Here is an 18484-nt window from a genome sequence, read left to right as displayed (position 1 = left end):
GTTGGTGAGGTTAGTGATGGGTTGACTGGTTGTGTTAGGGGTTGGTGATGTTAGTGATGGGTTGACTGGTTGTGTTGGTGAGGTAAGTGATGGGTTGACTGGTTGTGTTGGTGATGTTAGTGATGGGTTGACTGGTTGTGTTGGTGAGGTTAGTGATGGGTTGACTGGTTGTGTTAGGGGTTGGTGATGTTAGTGATGGCTTGACTGGTTGTGTTGGTGAGGTAAGTGATGGGTTGACTGGTTGTGTTGGTGAGGTTAGTGATGGGTTGACTGGTTGTGTTAAGGGTTGGCTTGCTGTAGTAGGAGTAGGAGCTATGTAGTGGGTCAGTGACTAAGCTCAGAACTTAATGGACATATGCCAGAACATTTGGGTAGAGGTTTCGTTAAATCCTTGTTTTGATAATGTGAGAAGGAAAGGTAGCGACTGTGTGAACATGGTAGCCACTAGCCCTAGATACTGACCTGTAGCCACTAGCCCTAGATACTGACCTGTAGCCACTAGCCCTAGATACTGACCTGTAGCCACTAGCCCTAGCTGTAGCCACTAGCCCTAGATACTGACCTGTAGCCACTAGCCCTATATACTGACATGTAGCCACTAGCCCTAGATACTGACCTGTAACCACTAGCCCTATATACTGACATGTAGCCACTAGCCCTAGATACTGACCTGTAGCCACTAGCCCTAGCTGTAGCCACTAGCCCTAGCTGTAGCCACTAGCCCAAGCTGTAGCCACTAGCCCTAGATACTGACCTGTAACCACTAGCCCTAGATACTGACCTGTAGCCACTAGCCCTAGCTGTAGCCACTAGCCCTAGCTGTAGCCACTAGCCCTAGATACTGACCTGTAGCCACTAGCCCTAGATACTGACCTGTAGCCACTAGCCCTAGATACTGACCTGTAGCCACTAGCCCTAGACACTGACCTGTAGCCACTAGCCCTAGATACTGACCTGTAGCCGCTAGCCCTAGATACTGACCTGTAGCCACTAGCCCTAGATACTGACTGTAGCCACTAGCCCTAGATACTGACCTGTAACCACTAGCCCTAGATACTGACCTGTAGCCACTAGCCCTAGCTGTAGCCACTAGCCCTAGATACTGACCTGTAGCCACTAGCCCTAGATACTGACCTGTAGCCACTAGCCCTAGATACTGACCTGTAGCCACTAGCCCTAGATACTGACCTGTAGCCACTAGCCCTAGATACTGACCTGTAACCACTAGCCCTAGATACTGACCTGTAGCCACTAGCCCTAGATACTGACCTGTAGCCACTAGCCCTAGATACTGACCTGTAGCCACTAGCCCTAGATACTGACCTGTAACCACTAGCCCTAGATACTGACCTGTAACCACTAGCCCTAGATACTGACCTGTAACCACTAGCCCTAGATACTGACCTGTAGCCACTAGCCCTAGATACTGACCTGTAGCCACTAGCCCTAGATACTGACCTGTAGCCGCTAGCCCTAGATACTGACCTGTAGCCACTAGCCCTAGATACTGACCTGTAGCCACTAGCCCTAGATACTGACCTGTAGCCACTAGCCCTAGATACTGACCTGTAGCCACTAGCCCTAGATACTGACCTGTAGCCACTAGCCCTAGATACTGACCTGTAGCCACTAGCCCTAGCTGTAGCCACTAGCCCTAGATACTAACCTCTTAAGGTTTTCCTTTGTAAGGCACGGCCACAATGACAATAATGGCCACAAACAGCAACATTATTACAATGTAATAACCTGAAACATTTATCAACATTTTCACAATTATCAACGTTACATCATTTATCAACATTTTCACAGTTATCAACATTAACCCACTAAAACAACCATTTATCAACATGATCACAATTATCAACATTAACCCACTAGCATTTATCAACCTTGTCAGATGTATCAACATGACCCCCAAAAGAAAGCTACTTACAGCAGGCCCCAGACTTGCGGTCAACTATTCTAATGTGCCGAGTTTCTCGTTGTAAAAGTGTATCAGTTGTGTCCATATGGTCGCCGATATCGTCCAGTAGATCTGTAACCAAGATGACAGATGACATGACTGCTTGAAACAAATCTTACACACACAGACATCACACACACAAGCCCCACACACAGGACCCACACACACACAGGCCCCACACACACAAGCCCCACACACACAAGCCCCACACACCCACACACAGACACCTCACACACAGACACCTCACACACACAAGCCCCACACACACAAGCCCCACACACACAAGCCCCACACACCCACACACAGACACCTCACACACAGACACTCACACACAGACACCTCACACACAGACACTCACACACAGACACCTCACACACACAAGCCCCACACACACAGACACCTCACACACACAAGCCCCACACACACAGACACCTCACACACACAAGCCCCACACACACAGGCCCCACACACACAGGCCCCAGACACACACACACACAAGCACCGCACACACAGACACCACACACAAACACACGCACCACACACCCACACACATGCACCACACCCACACACAGGCACCACACCCACACAAAGCACTACACACATGCACCACACCCACACACAAAGCACTACACACATGCACCACACCCACACACAGGCACCACACACCCACACACATGCACCACACATCCACACACATGCACCACACCCACACACAGGCCCCACACACCCACACACAGGCACCACACACCCACACAAAGCACTACACACATGCACCACACCCACACACAGGCACCACACACCCACACACATGCACCACACATCCACACACATGCACCACACCCACACACAGGCCCCACACACCCACACACAGGCCCCACACACCCACACACAGGCACCACACACCCACACAAAGCACTACACACATGCACCACACCCACACACAGGCCCCACACACCCACACACAGGCACCACACACCCACACAAAGCACTACACACATGCACCACACCCACACACAGGCCCCACACACCCACACACAGGCACCACACACCCACACAAAGCACTACACACATGCACCACACCCACACACAGGCCCCACACACCCACACACATGCACCACACCCACACACAGGCACCACACACCCACACAAAGCACTACACACATGCACCACACCCACACACAGGCCCCACACACCCACACACAGGCACCACACACCCACACAAAGCACTACACACATGCACCACACCCACACACAGGCCCCACACACCCACACACAGGCACCACACACCCACACAAAGCACTACACACATGCACCACACCCACACACAGGCACCACACACCCACACAAAGCACTACACACATGCACCACACCCACACACAGGCCCCACACACCCACACCACACATCCACACACAGGCCCCACACACATACACCTTGACAGCATCCCCCCCTGCCCTGCTTGTTCTGTACGTGGTAGGCAGATGTCTACCGGAGATGGTGACAATATTTGTCTAAGATCGGAGCTTCCACTTAGAACAACACCCAGGTTAACTTGCACTATTTTCCTACGGCAGCCATCTTGGCCGCCATGTTGTCTTACAGAGCTAGTCTTTCACAGACGGGTAGATGCGGCTGTCGTCACTTCCGGTAACCAATACCGTGCAGCCTGTCATCAGTCTACAGCGTCCAACAGATTAGGAGAAGACAACTCACTGGCCAAAACTTGCACTAGCCAAAACTTGCACTAGCCAAAACTTGCACTAGCCAAAACTTGCACTAGCCAAAACTTGCACTAGCCAAAACTTGCAAACTATATAACCAGGCATTCAGCCAATGTAACCAAGCATTCAGACAATGTAACCAAGCATTTAGACAATGTAACCAAACATTCAGACAATATAACCAAACATTCAGACAATGTAACCAAGCATTCAGACAATGTAACCAAACATTCAGCCAATGTAACCAAGCATTCAATGTAACCAAGCATTCAGCCAATGTAACCAAGCATTCAGACAATGTAACCAAGCATTTAGACAATGTAACCAATCATTCAGACAATGTAACCAAACATTCAGACAATGTAACCAAGCATTCAATGTAACCAAGCATTCAGACAATGTAACCAAGCATTCAGACAATGTAACCAAGCATTTAGACAATGTAACCAATCATTCAATGTAACCAAGCATTCAGACAATGTAACCAAGCATTCAGACAATGTAACCAAGCATTCATTCAATGTAACCAAGCATTCAATGTAACCAAGCATTCAATGTAACCAAGCATTCAATGTAACCAAGCATTCAGTCAATGTAACCAAGCATTCAGCCAATGTAACCAAGCATTCAGACAATGTAACCAAACATTCAATGTAACCAAGCATTCAGCCAATGTAACCAAGCATTCAGCCAATGTAACCAAGCATTCAGACAATGTAACCAAGCATTCAATGTAACCAAGCATTCAGACAATGTAACCAAGCATTCAATGTAACCAAGCATTCAGCCAATGTAACCAAGCATTCAGCCAATGTAACCAAGCATTCAGACAATGTAACCAAGCATTCAGACAATGTAACCAAGCATTCAATGTAACCAAGCATTCAGACAATGTAACCAAGCATTCATTCAATGTAACCAAGCATTCAATGTAACCAGGCATTCAGACAATGTAACCAAGCATTCAGCCAATGTAACCAAGCATTTAGACAATGTAACCATGTAACCAAGCATTCAGACAATGTAACCAAGCATTTAGACAATGTAACCAAGCATTCAGCCAATGTAACCAAGCATTCAGCCAATGTAACCAAGCATTCAGCCAATGTAACCAAGCATTCAGCCAATGTAACCAAGCATTCGGCCAATGTAAGCAAGCATTCAATGTAACCAAGCATTTAGACAATGTAACCAAGCATTCGGCCAATGTAAGCAAGCATTCAATGTAACCAAGCATTTAGACAATGTAACCAAGCATTCATTCAATGTAACCAAGCATTCAGCCAATGTAACCAAGCATTCAGACAATGTAACCAAGCATTCAGACAATGTAACCAAACATTCAGCCAATGTAACCAAGCATTCAATGTAACCAAGCATTCAGACAATGTAACCAAACATTCAGACAATGTAACCAAACATTCAGACAATGTAACCAAACATTCAGACAATGTAACCAAGCATTCAGACAATGTAACCAAACATTCAGACAATGTAACCAAACATTCAGACAATGTAACCAAGCATTCAGACAATGTAACCAAGCATTCAATGTAACCAAGCATTCAGCCAATGTAACCAAACATTCAGACAATGTAACCAAGCATTCAGACAATGTAACCAAGCATTCAATGTAACCAAGCATTCAGACAATGTAACCAAACATTCAGCCAATGTAACCAAACATTCAGACAATGTAACCAAGCATTCAGACAATGTAACCAAACATTCAGACAATGTAACTAAGCATTCAGCCAATGTAACCAAGCATTCAGACAATGTAACCAAGCATTCAGTCAATGTAACCAGGCATTCAGCCAATGTAACCAATCATTCAATGTAACCAAGCATTCAGCCAATGTAACCAAGCATTCAGTCAATGTAACCAAGCATTCAGCCAATGTAACCAAGCATTCAGACAATGTAACCAAGCATTGAAACAATGGCTTACCATTTTGACTGTCCACCTCATTGCCGATGTCCAGCGCCATCTGCTTCTGACGACCGATCACGTGGGACAACGCTTCCAGTCCTCTGTCCTGCTCTGTCAGAGTAATCATTTCATCATGGGTAAGCGACCACCCTGTCATGTAAGCAACCACCCCATCCTATGTAAGCGATCATCTCATCCTATGTAAGCGACCACCCCATCCAATGTAAGCTACCACCCCATCCTATGTAAGGGACCACCCATCCTATGTAAGCGACCACCCATCCTATGTAAGCGACCACCACATCCTATGTAAGCGACCACCCCATCATGTGTGCGCGACCACCCCATCCTATGTAAGCCACCACCCCATCATGTGTACGCGACCACCCCATCCTATGTAAGCCACCACCCCATCCTATGTAAGCCACCACCCCATCATGTGTACGCGACCACCCCATCCTATGTAAGCCACCACCCCATCCTATGTAAGCCACCACCCCATCCTGTGTACGCGACCACCCCATCCTATGTAAGCGACCACCCCATCCTATGTAAGCGACCACCCCATCCTATGTAAGCGACCACCCCATCCTATGTAAGCGACCACCCCATCCTATGTAAGCGACCACCCCATCCTATGTAAGCGACCACCCCATCCTATGTAAGCGACCACCCCATCCTATGTAAGCGACCACCCCATCCTATGTAAGCGACCACCCCATCCTATGTAAGCGACCACCCCATCCTATGTAAGCGACCACCCCATCCTATGTAAGCGACCACCCCATCCTATGTAAGCGACCACCCCATCCTATGTAAGCGACCACCCCATCCTATGTAAGCGACCACCCCATCCTATGTAAGCGACCACCCCATCCTATGTAAGCGACCACCCCATCCTATGTAAGCGACCACCCCATCCTATGTAAGCGACCACCCCATCCTATGTAAGCGACCACCCCATCCTATGTAAGCGACCCCCCATCCTATGTAAGCGAGCACCCCATTCTATGTAAGCGACCACCCCATCCTATGTAAGCGAGCACCCCATCCTATGTAAGCGACCACCTCATCCTATGTAAGCGACCACCCCATCCTATGTAAGCGACCACCTCATCCTATGTAAGCGACCACCCCATCCTATGTAAGCGACCACCCCATCCTATGTAAGCGACCACCCCGTCATGTGTAAGCGACCACCCCACTCTATGTAAGCGACCACCCCATCATATGTAAGCGACCACCCCATCCTATGTAAGCCACCAATCCCATCCTATGTAAGCGACCACCCATCATATGTAAGCGACCACCCCATCCTATGTAAGCGACCACCACATCCTATGTAAGCGACCACCCCATCCTATGTAAGCGACCACCCCATCTTGTGTAAGCGACCACCCCATCCTATGTAAGCGACCACCACATCCTATGTAAGCGACCACCCCATCCTATGTAAGCGACCACCCCATCTTGTGTAAGCGACCACCCCATCCTATGTAAGCGACCACCACATCCTATGTAAGCGACCACCCCATCCTATGTAAGCGACCACCCCATCCTATGTAAGCGACCACCCTGTCTTGTGTAAGCGACCACCCCATCCTATGTAAGCGACCACCCCATCCTATGTAAGCGACCACCCTGTCTTGTGTAAGCGACCACCCCATCCTATGTAAGCGACCACCACATCCTATGTAAGCGACCACCCCATCCTATGTAAGCGACCACCCCATCCTATGTAAGCGACCCCCCATCCTATGTAAGCGAGCACCCCATTCTATGTAAGCGACCACCCCATCCTATGTAAGCGAGCACCCCATCCTATGTAAGCGACCACCTCATCCTATGTAAGCGACCACCCCATCCTATGTAAGCGACCACCTCATCCTATGTAAGCGACCACCCCATCCTATGTAAGCGACCACCCCATCCTATGTAAGCGACCACCCCGTCATGTGTAAGCGACCACCCCACTCTATGTAAGCGACCACCCCATCATATGTAAGCGACCACCCCATCCTATGTAAGCCACCAATCCCATCCTATGTAAGCGACCACCCATCATATGTAAGCGACCACCCCATCCTATGTAAGCGACCACCACATCCTATGTAAGCGACCACCCCATCCTATGTAAGCGACCACCCCATCTTGTGTAAGCGACCACCCCATCCTATGTAAGCGACCACCACATCCTATGTAAGCGACCACCCCATCCTATGTAAGCGACCACCCCATCTTGTGTAAGCGACCACCCCATCCTATGTAAGCGACCACCACATCCTATGTAAGCGACCACCCTGTCTTGTGTAAGCGACCACCCCATCCTATGTAAGCGACCACCCCATCCTATGTAAGCGACCACCCTGTCTTGTGTAAGCGACCACCCCATCCTATGTAAGCGACCACCACATCCTATGTAAGCGACCACCCCATCCTATGTAAGCGACCACCCCATCCTATGTAAGCGACCCCCCATCCTATGTAAGCGAGCACCCCATTCTATGTAAGCGACCACCCCATCCTATGTAAGCGAGCACCCCATCCTATGTAAGCGACCACCTCATCCTATGTAAGCGACCACCCCATCCTATGTAAGCGACCACCTCATCCTATGTAAGCGACCACCCCATCCTATGTAAGCGACCACCCCATCCTATGTAAGCGACCACCCCGTCATGTGTAAGCGACCACCCCACTCTATGTAAGCGACCACCCCATCATATGTAAGCGACCACCCCATCCTATGTAAGCCACCAATCCCATCCTATGTAAGCGACCACCCATCATATGTAAGCGACCACCCCATCCTATGTAAGCGACCACCACATCCTATGTAAGCGACCACCCCATCCTATGTAAGCGACCACCCCATCTTGTGTAAGCGACCACCCCATCCTATGTAAGCGACCACCACATCCTATGTAAGCGACCACCCCATCCTATGTAAGCGACCACCCCATCTTGTGTAAGCGACCACCCCATCCTATGTAAGCGACCACCACATCCTATGTAAGCGACCACCCCATCCTATGTAAGCGACCACCCCATCCTATGTAAGCGACCACCCTGTCTTGTGTAAGCGACCACCCCATCCTATGTAAGCGACCACCCCATCCTATGTAAGCGACCACCCTGTCTTGTGTAAGCGACCACCCCATCCTATGTAAGCGACCACCACATCCTATGTAAGCGACCACCCCATCCTATGTAAGCGACCACCCCATCCTATGTAAGCGACCACCCTGTCTTGTGTAAGCGACCACCCCATCCTATGTAAGCGACCACCCCATCCTATGTAAGCGACCACCCTGTCTTGTGTAAGCGACCACCCCATCCTATGTAAGCGACCACCACATCCTATGTAAGCGACCACCCCATCCTATGTAAGCGACCCCCCATCCTATGTAAGCGAGCACCCCATTCTATGTAAGCGACCACCCCATCCTATGTAAGCGAGCACCCCATCCTATGTAAGCGACCACCTCATCCTATGTAAGCGACCACCCCATCCTATGTAAGCGACCACCTCATCCTATGTAAGCGACCACCCCATCCTATGTAAGCGACCACCCCATCCTATGTAAGCGACCACCCCGTCATGTGTAAGCGACCACCCCACTCTATGTAAGCGACCACCCCATCATATGTAAGCGACCACCCCATCCTATGTAAGCCACCACCCCATCCTATGTAAGCGACCACCCATCATATGTAAGCGACCACCCCATCCTATGTAAGCCACCACCCCATCCTATGTAAGCGACCACCCCATCCTATGTAAGCGACCACCCCATCCTATGTAAGCGACCACCCCATCCTATGTAAGCGACCACCCCATCCTATGTAAGCGACCACCCCATCCTATGTAAGCGACCACCCTGTCATGTGTAAGCGACCACCCCATCCTATGTAAGCGACCACCCCATCCTATGTAAGCGACCACCCTGTCATGTGTAAGCGACCGTGCTACGTTAAGTCACCTAGCTTATATGGTCTATGTTTAGTCCCCTCCCCCTCAGTCCATCAATTGACCATTCCCGTAATTTTAATTTGGCCGCCCCTCCCTTCCCTCATTTGGCCGCCCCGGGCGCCCAACTGGGTATGACAAAAGCCCATTCTGAGCTCCTATACTAATTGTACACGGTAAAGGTTTAAGGAAAGACTTCACAGACTGACTATACTAATTGTACACGGTAAAGGTTTAAGGAAAGACTTCACAGACTGGCTATACTAATTGTACACGGTAAAGGTTTAAGGAAAGACTTCACAGACTGACTATACTAATTGTACACGGTAAAGGTTTAAGGAAAGACTTCACAGACTGACTATACTAATTGTACACGGTAAAGGTTTAAGAAAGACTTCACAGACTGACTATACTAATTGTACACGGTAAAGGTTTAAGGAAAGACTTCACAGACTGACTATACTAATTGTACACGGTAAAGGTTTAAGGAAAGACTTCACAGACTGACTATACTAATTGTACACGGTAAAGGTTTAAGGAAAGACTTCACAGACTGACTATACTAATTGTACACGGTAAAGGTTTAAGGAAAGACTTCACAGACTGACTATACTAATTGTAGACGGTAAAGGTTTAAGGAAAGACTTCACAGACTGACTATACTAATTGTACACGGTAAAGGTTTAAGGAAAGACTTCACAGACTGACTATACTAATTGTAGACGGTAAAGGTTTAAGGAAAGACTTCACAGACTGACTATACTAATTGTACACGGTAAAGGTTTAAGGAAAGACTTCACAGACTGACTATACTAATTGTACACGGTAAAGGTTTAAGGAAAGACTTCACAGACTGACTATACTAATTGTACACGGTAAAGGTTTAAGGAAAGACTTCACAGACTGACTATACTAATTGTACACGGTAAAGGTTTAAGGAAAGACTTCACAGACTGACTATACTAATTGTACACGGTTTAAGGAAAGACTTGACAGACTGACTTCACACATCTATTGTGTGACACCAAAATAAAAACTCTTATGTAACAGTGACTTGTAAAAAGCGCCCCCACCCTTGCAATACATAGCTCTATACGTGAAGGGGACGTCACCCCTTTAATTAAAATGTGGCTACCACCATTTCCTGTTCGTTGGGTAACACCCCCCTTGGTCCACCACCCCCCCCCCCCCATCATATGGTCTCCCCTTTAATTTAGCCATGCTTCCATCGCCTTCGAGCAAACACAATTTTCGGATACTCTAAAATTTCATGTCACCTCCCTCCACCACTAAATACTAGTGTTGGTTCATCTAGTCAAGTAATGATCGCGTCAAGTGAAATGGATGAAGACGTAGGCCCAGCGCCCGTGACATCTGGAAATGGCGATTAGCTTTATTTTCATCTACAGTCAGATGGCCGACAAAACGCTTCCAATTTTTTGAGGAAAGGGGCGCTACTCTCGAGATGTCTGAGTAGTCTTATCTACTGTAGTTAACTTCTCCTAGCATCGCTGGGAGGCCGCTGGCCGGGTGAATAGGGCCGGAGTTTGGAGGGTTGAGCTAGACGCGAATATTGATTGCAGGAGATGATTGCTCGTCAGCCACCCGGCTCAAACAGAATTGGAGAGACCCGATTGCGCTTCTCAGTGAAGATGTTAAAGAGGCGTAGGCAGCGTGAAAGGAGCCGGGCACGTTTGATAGAAGCGTGAAGGACAATATCCCAAGGCAGTCCGGGCTAGCACTCATCTGCCAAATCAAAGTGTGAGAGGCAAGCAGCGCTAGTTAATAACACGGCCCGACGGAGCTTTTGTCCGGCCCGGCTCGGGGAGCCCCTCACACGTGACTGGCCGAGATGCCGGCTAAATGACGGCAAGACGGGGCCGGTGACACTTATGAGAAGCAGCAGATGATGAGGGCTGTCTTTATATGGGGGTGGGGGGGAGGGGACAAGCACGAAACATCACTTGTGTCCGCAGGCGAGCAATCAAAGAACACTATGTACACAATCTCTCTTGGTACAAAATTAAGTACACAATCTCTCTTGGTACAAAATTAAGTACACAATCTCTCTTGGTACAAAATTAAGTACACAATCTCTCTTGGTACAAAATTAAGTACACAATCTCTCTTGGTACAAAATTATGTACACAATCTCTCTTGGTACAAAATTATGTACACAATCTCTCTTGGTACAAAATTAAGTACACAATCTCTCTTGGTACAAAATTAAGTACAGTTTCTTCTCTTGGTACTTCACTCTTACTCTTCTCTAATCTTACTGGAGCTAAATCCGTCTGGAGCTAAATCCGTCTGGAGCTAAAGCCGTCTGGAGCTAAAGCCGACTGGAGCTAAATCCGTCTGGAGCTAAAGCCGTGTGGAGCTAAAGCCGTCTGGAGCTAAAGCCGACTGGAGCTAAAGCCGTCTGGAGCTAAAGCCGTCTGGAGCTAAATCCGTCTGGAGCTAAAGCCGTCTGGAGCTAAAGCCGTCTGGAGCTAAAGCCGTCTGGAGCTAAAGTCGTCTGGAGCTAAAGCCGTCTGGAGCTAAAGCCGTCTGGAGCTAAAGCCGTCTGGAGCTAAAGCCGTCTGGAGCTAAAGCCGTCTGGAGCTAAAGCCGTCTGGAGCTAAAGCCGTCTGGAGCTAAAGCCGTCTGGAGCTAAAGCCGTCTGGAGCTAAAGCCGTCTGGAGCTAAAGTCGTCTGGAGCTAAAGCCGTCTGGAGCTAAAGCCGTCTGGAGCTAAAGTCGTCTGGAGCTAAAGCCGTCTGGAGCTAAAGCCGTCTGGAGCTAAAGCCGTCTGGAGCTAAAGCCGTCTGGAGCTAAAGTCGTCTGGAGCTAAAGCCGTCTGGAGCTAAAGTCGTCTGGAGCTAAAGCCGTCTGGAGCTTACCTCTGATGACAGTCTGCTGGTGCTGGTGCAGGTCCGTGTTGCTCATGTCAGGAAAGACTTCCGGTTCATCTCGCACACCCCAGGGGTCACGGTCACTGGCCCCAGCCAACAGGAGACCTCTGGGGTAAGAGAAAACGTATTAGGTAGATGGGGGAGGCAGGGGAGGCAGGGGGAGGGGAGGCAGGGGGAGGGGAGGCTGGGGGGAGGGGAGGCAGGGGGAGGGGAGGCAGGGGGAGGGGAGGCAGGGGTAGGGGAGGCAGGGGGAGGGGAGGCTGGGGGGAGGGGAGGCAGGGGGAGGGGAGGCAGGGGGAGGGGAGGCAGGGGTAGGGGAAGGGGAGGCAGGGGGGAGGGGAGGGGAGGCAGGGGGAGGGGAGGGGAGGCAGGGGGAGGGAAGGCAGGGGGAGGGGAGGCTGGGGGGAGGGGAGGCAGGGGGAGGGGAGGCAGGGGGAGGGGAGGCAGGGGTAGGGGAAGGGGAGGCAGGGGGGAGGGGAGGGAGGGGGAGGGGAGGCAGGGGGAGGGAAGGCAGGGGGAGGGGAGGCAGGGGTAGGGGAGGCAGGGGGGAGGGGAGGCAGGGGGAGGGAAGGCAGGGGAGGCAGGGGGAGGGGAGGGGAGGCAGGGGAAGGGGAGACAGAGGGAGGGGAGGCAGGGGGAGGTGAGGCAGGGGGAGGGGAGGGGAGGCAGGGGGAGGGAAGGCAGGGGGAGGGGAGGCAGGGGGAGGGGAGGCAGGGGGGGGGAGGTGAGGCAGGGGGAGGGGAGGGGAGGGGGGAGGAGAGGCAGGGGAGGCGGTAGACTACAGACGGGATGACCCGAGTGTCGTTAAACTAGTGTTGTAATCATCTGGAGACAGCAAGTATAGAACTATGACTTCTTCACATTTCACGCTGATTCAAAAATAATATTTAAAAAAAAAACACCGTGTATGTTGGAACATCCCATCTATTCAATGTTAGGTGTATAACCAGCTAAAAACCTACATACTTCAGACTAAATGTTGTTAAATGTCTTATGACTATTAACCAACGAAAATAAATTAGGCACCTAATATATTAAGTGTTTACATTAAGTTTAACTTATTGTATGTTGATTTGTGTTTACATTAAGTTTAACTAATCGTATGCTGATTTGTGTTTACATTAAGTTGAACTAATCGAATGCTGATTTGTGTTTACATTAAGTTGATTAAGTTGAACTAATCGTATGTTGATTTGTGTTTACATTAAGTTTAACTAATCGTATGTTGATTTGTGTTTACATTAAGTTTAACTAATCGTATGCTGATTTGTGTTTACATTAAGTTGAACTAACCGTATGTTGATTTGTGTTTACATTAAGTTTAACTAATCGTATGTTGATTTGTGTTTACATTAAGTTTAACTAATCGTATGTTGATTTGTGTTTACATTAAGTTTAACTAATCGTATGTTGATTTGTGTTTACATTAAGTTGAACTAATCGTATGTTGATTTGTGTTTACATTAAGTTGAACTAATGTTGATTTGTGGGCTACTTTCTGAATAGTTAATACAAATGTATCAACAAGTTCCGTGCATATCAGCAGTTGGGACGGACTTTTTGTTACAATCATCTTGAATAGAACTACATGGACTGGACAGTTCTGTTCTCTGTCGCGTCCACCCCCCCCCCCCCCCCCCCCCCACGACCACCTTCTAGAAACGTCGAGTTTATCGAGCAGGCTTGTTAAGCAAGCACTAGTGGTGTCCAGCAATTAGCTGCAGCTAATCAATGAGTCTCTAATGTTTGATTAGAGGCGAGCTTTTAAAAGCACGGGGACGAGTCTGAATGCAAATCGAGGGAGAGCTAACGAATTCAGGGGAAATAAATCTCGGATATCCTGTAGGAACCACTCGAGTTTGGCGGTATTTAAAGGGACATAACCGAGCGGGGAAATAAAAGAAAAATGGGTAGAAGATTAAAGGGAAGGAACTGTCTAATCATGTCTTCCTCACTGGGAGAGAGGTTTCACGTCCACTCAATGTTGGTCGCTATACTCACAGGGGGTGCTCTCGGCACAACTAGACGCTACACCCACACAACTAGACGCTACACCCACACAACTAGACGCTACACCCACACAACTAGACGCTACACCCACACAACCAAACGATACACCACACAACTAGACGCTACACCCACACAACTAGACGCTACACCTACACAACTAGACAATACCCCACACAACTAGACGCTACACCCACACAACTAGACGCTAGACCCACACAACTAGACAATACCCCACACAACTAGACGCTAGACCCACACAACTAGACGCTAGACCCACACAACTAGACGCTAGACCCACACATGTAGACGCTAGACCCACACAACCAAACAATACACCACACAACTAGACGCTAGACCCACACAACTAGACGCTAGACCCACACATGTAGACGCTAGACCCACACAACCAAACAATACACCACACAACTAGACGCTAGACCCACACAACTAGACGCTACACCTACATAACTAGACAATACCCCACACAACTAGACGCTAGACCCACACCACTAGACGCTACACCTACACAACTAGACAATACCCCACACAACTAGACGCTAGACCCACACATGTAGACGCTAGACCCACACAACCAAACAATACACCACACAACTAGACGCTAGACCCACACAACTAGACGCTACACCTACATAACTAGACAATACCCCACACAACTAGACGCTAGACCCACACCACTAGACGCTAGACCCACACAACTAGACAATACCCCACACAACTAGACGCTAGACCCACACAACTAGACGCTAGACCCACACAACCAAACAATACACCACACAACTAGACGCTAGACCCACACAACTAGACGCTACACCTACATAACTAGACAATACCCCACACAACTAGACGCTACACCCACACAACCAAACGATACCCCACACAACTAGACGCTACACTCACACAACCAAACGATACGCCACACAACTAGACGCTACACCCACACAACTAGACAATACCCCATACAACTAGACGCTACACCCACACAACTAGACGCTAGACCCACACAACTAGACGCTACACCTACATAACTAGACAATACCCCACACAACTAGACGCTAGACCCAAACAACTAGACGCTAGACCCACACAACTAGACGATACACCCACACAACCAAACGATACACCCACACAACTAGACGCTACCCCCACACAACTAGACGCTAGACCCACACAACTAGACGCTAGACCCACACAACTAGACGCTAGACCCACACAACTAGACGCTACCCCCACACAACTAGAAGCTACCCCACACAACTAGACGCTACATCCACACAACTAGACGCTACACCCACACAACTAGACGCTACACCCACACAACTAGACGCTAGACCCACACAACTAGACGCTACCCCCACACAACTAGACGCTAGACCCACACAACTAGACGCTACCCCCACACAACTAGACGCTACACCAACATAAGACGCTACACCCACATAACAAGAAGCCCTACACAACTATACGATTAACCCACTGCTCCGTGTACAATACGGTTTGGCTTAGAGTTGAAGGGGAAGATAAATAAAAGCAATAAACCAAACTTGTGTATCATGTTACTGTTACAGTTTACGGCAGGGCAGTGGTGGAGTACTAGTGTAGGGGGTGTTAAGTAGGGGTGATATAGAGTGGGGATGTAGTGTAGGGTGGGGTGCAGTGCAGGGTGGTGGTGTAGTGTAGGGTGGTGGTGTAGTGTAGGGTGGGGGTGTAGTTTAGGATGGGGGTGTAGTGTAGGGTGGGGTGCAGTGCAGGGTGGTGGTGTAGTGTAGGGTGGTGGTGTAGTGTGGGGTGGGGGTGTAGTTTAGGATGGGGGTGTAGTGTAGGTTGGAGGTGTAGTGTGAGGTGGGGGTGTAGTTTAGGGTGGGGTGCAGTGCAGGGTGGTGGTGTAGTGTAGGGTGGTGGTGTAGTGTGGGGTGGGGGTGTAGTTTAGGATGGGGGTGTAGTGTAGGTTGGAGGTGTAGTGTGAGGTGGGGGTGTAGTTTAGGGTGGGGGTGTAGTGTGAGGTGGGGGTGTAGTGTAGGTTGGAGGTGTAGTGTGAGGTGGGGGTGTAGTTTAGGGTGGGGGTGTAGTGTAGGGTGGGGGTGTAGTTTAGGGTGGGGGTGTAGTGTGAGGTGGGGGTGTAGTGTAGGGTGGGGGTGTAGTGTGAGGTGGGGGTGTAGTTTAGGGTGGAGGTGTAGTGTGAGGTGGGGGTGTAGTGTAGGGTGGGGGTGTAGTGTGAGGTGGGGGTGTAGTTTAGGGTGGAGGTGTAGTGTGAGGTGGGGGTGTAGTTTAGGGTGGGGGTGTAGTGTGAGGTGGGGGTGTAGTTTAGGGTGGGGTGTAGTGTGGGGTGAGGGTGTAGTTTAGGGTGGAGGTGTAGTGTGAGGTGGGGGTGTAGTTTAGGGTGGGGTGTAGTGTGGGGTGAGGGTGTAGTTTAGGGTGGAGGTGTAGTGTGAGGTGGGGGTGTAGTTTAGGGTGGGGGTGTAGTGTGAGGTGGGGGTGTAGTTTAGGGTGGGGTGTAGTGTGGGGTGAGGGTGTAGTTTAGGGTGGAGGTGTAGTGTGAGGTGGGGGTGTAGTTTAGGGTGGGGTGTAGTGTGGGGTGAGGGTGTAGTTTAGGGTGGAGGTGTAGTGTGAGGTGAGGGTGTAGTTTAGGGTGGGGTGTAGTGTGGGGTGAGGGTGTAGTTTAGGGTGGAGGTGTAGTGTGAGGTGGGGGTGTAGTTTAGGGTAGGGGTGTAGTTTAGGGTGGGGGTGTAGTTTAGGGTGGGGGTGTAGTGTAGGGTGGGGGTGTAGTGTGAGGTGGGGGTGTAGTTTAGGGTGGGGGTGTAGTTTAGGGTGGGGTGTAGTGTGAGGTGGGGGTGTAGTTTAGGGTGGGGGTGTAGTGTGGGGTGGGTGTGTAGTGTGGGGTGGGGGTGTAGTTTAGGATGGGGGTGTAGTTTAGGGTGGGGGTGTAGTTTAGGGTGGGGGTGTAGTGTATGGTGGAGGTGTAGTGTAGGGTGGAGGTGTAGTTTAGGGTGGGGGTGTAGTGTGGGGTGGGGGTGTAGTTTAGGATGGGGGTGTAGTTTAGGGTGGGGGTGTAGTTTAGGGTGGGGTGTAGTGTGGGGTGAGGGTGTAGTTTAGGGTGGAGGTGTAGTGTGGGGTGGGGGTGTAGTTTAGGATGGGGGTGTAGTTTAGGGTGGGGGTGTAGTTTAAGGTGGGGTGTAGTTTAGGGTGGGGGTGTAGTGTATGGTGGAGGTGTAGTGTAGGGTGGAGGTGTAGTTTAGGGTGGGTGTGTAGTTTAGGGTGGGGGTGTAGTTTAGGGTGGGTGTGTAGTTTAGGGTGGGGGTGTAGTTTAGGATGGGGGTGTAGTGTAAAGTGTCACAACAAAATACAATAATGAAACGGGAAGGGTTGGGGTGGGGAATTCAGTGACGGGGTGGGGCTGCTAGAGCCACACTTAACATAATGGACAAACTGGGGTGGCTTGACCGTGGTTTGACGCGGTTCGGTAGCGATTGAAATCAAATTAGGGGGCCGATACACTTGTGAGGCGAGGGTTAACCGGCTCAGTGTCGAGTTGCAGACGATATAAAGGCCGGCAATCAATCCGGGATTTCAAGGTGCGAAATTCCATCTTAGCGTGGCGTAAAACTGGCGGGGGTTGAGTGATAGGGAACAGAGGCGACCACGAGGGAGGCCGCGCTAAGACTTGAACAAACACAAGCCAGCCACGGTCTCGCTTTGATCCGTCGTCAGCTGGCGTGGCCGCCTCTCACGCACACCAAGAGTCTATCACCAGATTTACGTCTGCTGGTGACAGGGGTGTGTTCTCTCACACATGACCCAGGTGTTCTCACACTTACATGACCCAGGTGTTCTCACACACATGATCCAGGTGTTCTCACACTTACATGACCCAGGTGTTCTCACACTTACATGACCCAGGTGTTCTCACACTTACATGACCCAGGTGTTCTCACACTTACATGACCCAGGTGTTCTCACACTTACATGACCCAGGTGTTC

General features: G+C 49.8%; 1 protein-coding gene across 3 annotated transcripts in view; it reads right to left on the bottom strand.

Moving 5' to 3' along the window:
* The window catches only part of LOC131953503 (syntaxin-8), a 41050-nt gene that overhangs the window by 731 nt on the left and 21835 nt on the right, over positions 1-18484 (bottom strand). For 2 of the 3 annotated variants that reach the window (XM_059316692.1, XM_059316693.1), the window contains exons 6-9: positions 12467-12585; positions 5634-5726; positions 1934-2035; positions 1667-1746 (exon numbers count right to left, since the gene is read on the bottom strand). In XM_059316692.1, the coding sequence (XP_059172675.1) occupies positions 1670-1746; positions 1934-2035; positions 5634-5726; positions 12467-12585 (391 nt within the window). In that variant the 3' untranslated portion in view covers positions 1667-1669. The remainder of the gene's footprint in view (positions 1-1666; positions 1747-1933; positions 2036-5633; positions 5727-12466; positions 12586-18484) is intronic. The other variant, XM_059316694.1, reaches the window with a different exon arrangement.

This window comes from Physella acuta, unplaced genomic scaffold (assembly GCF_028476545.2).
Source record: "Physella acuta isolate Inbredline_101_S28 unplaced genomic scaffold, ASM2847654v3 ptg000927l, whole genome shotgun sequence".
NCBI classification, from domain to species: Eukaryota; Metazoa; Mollusca; class Gastropoda; family Physidae; genus Physella; species Physella acuta.
Note: the sequence above shows the minus strand (reverse complement) of the source record. Positions and strands in the feature narration are given on the sequence as shown.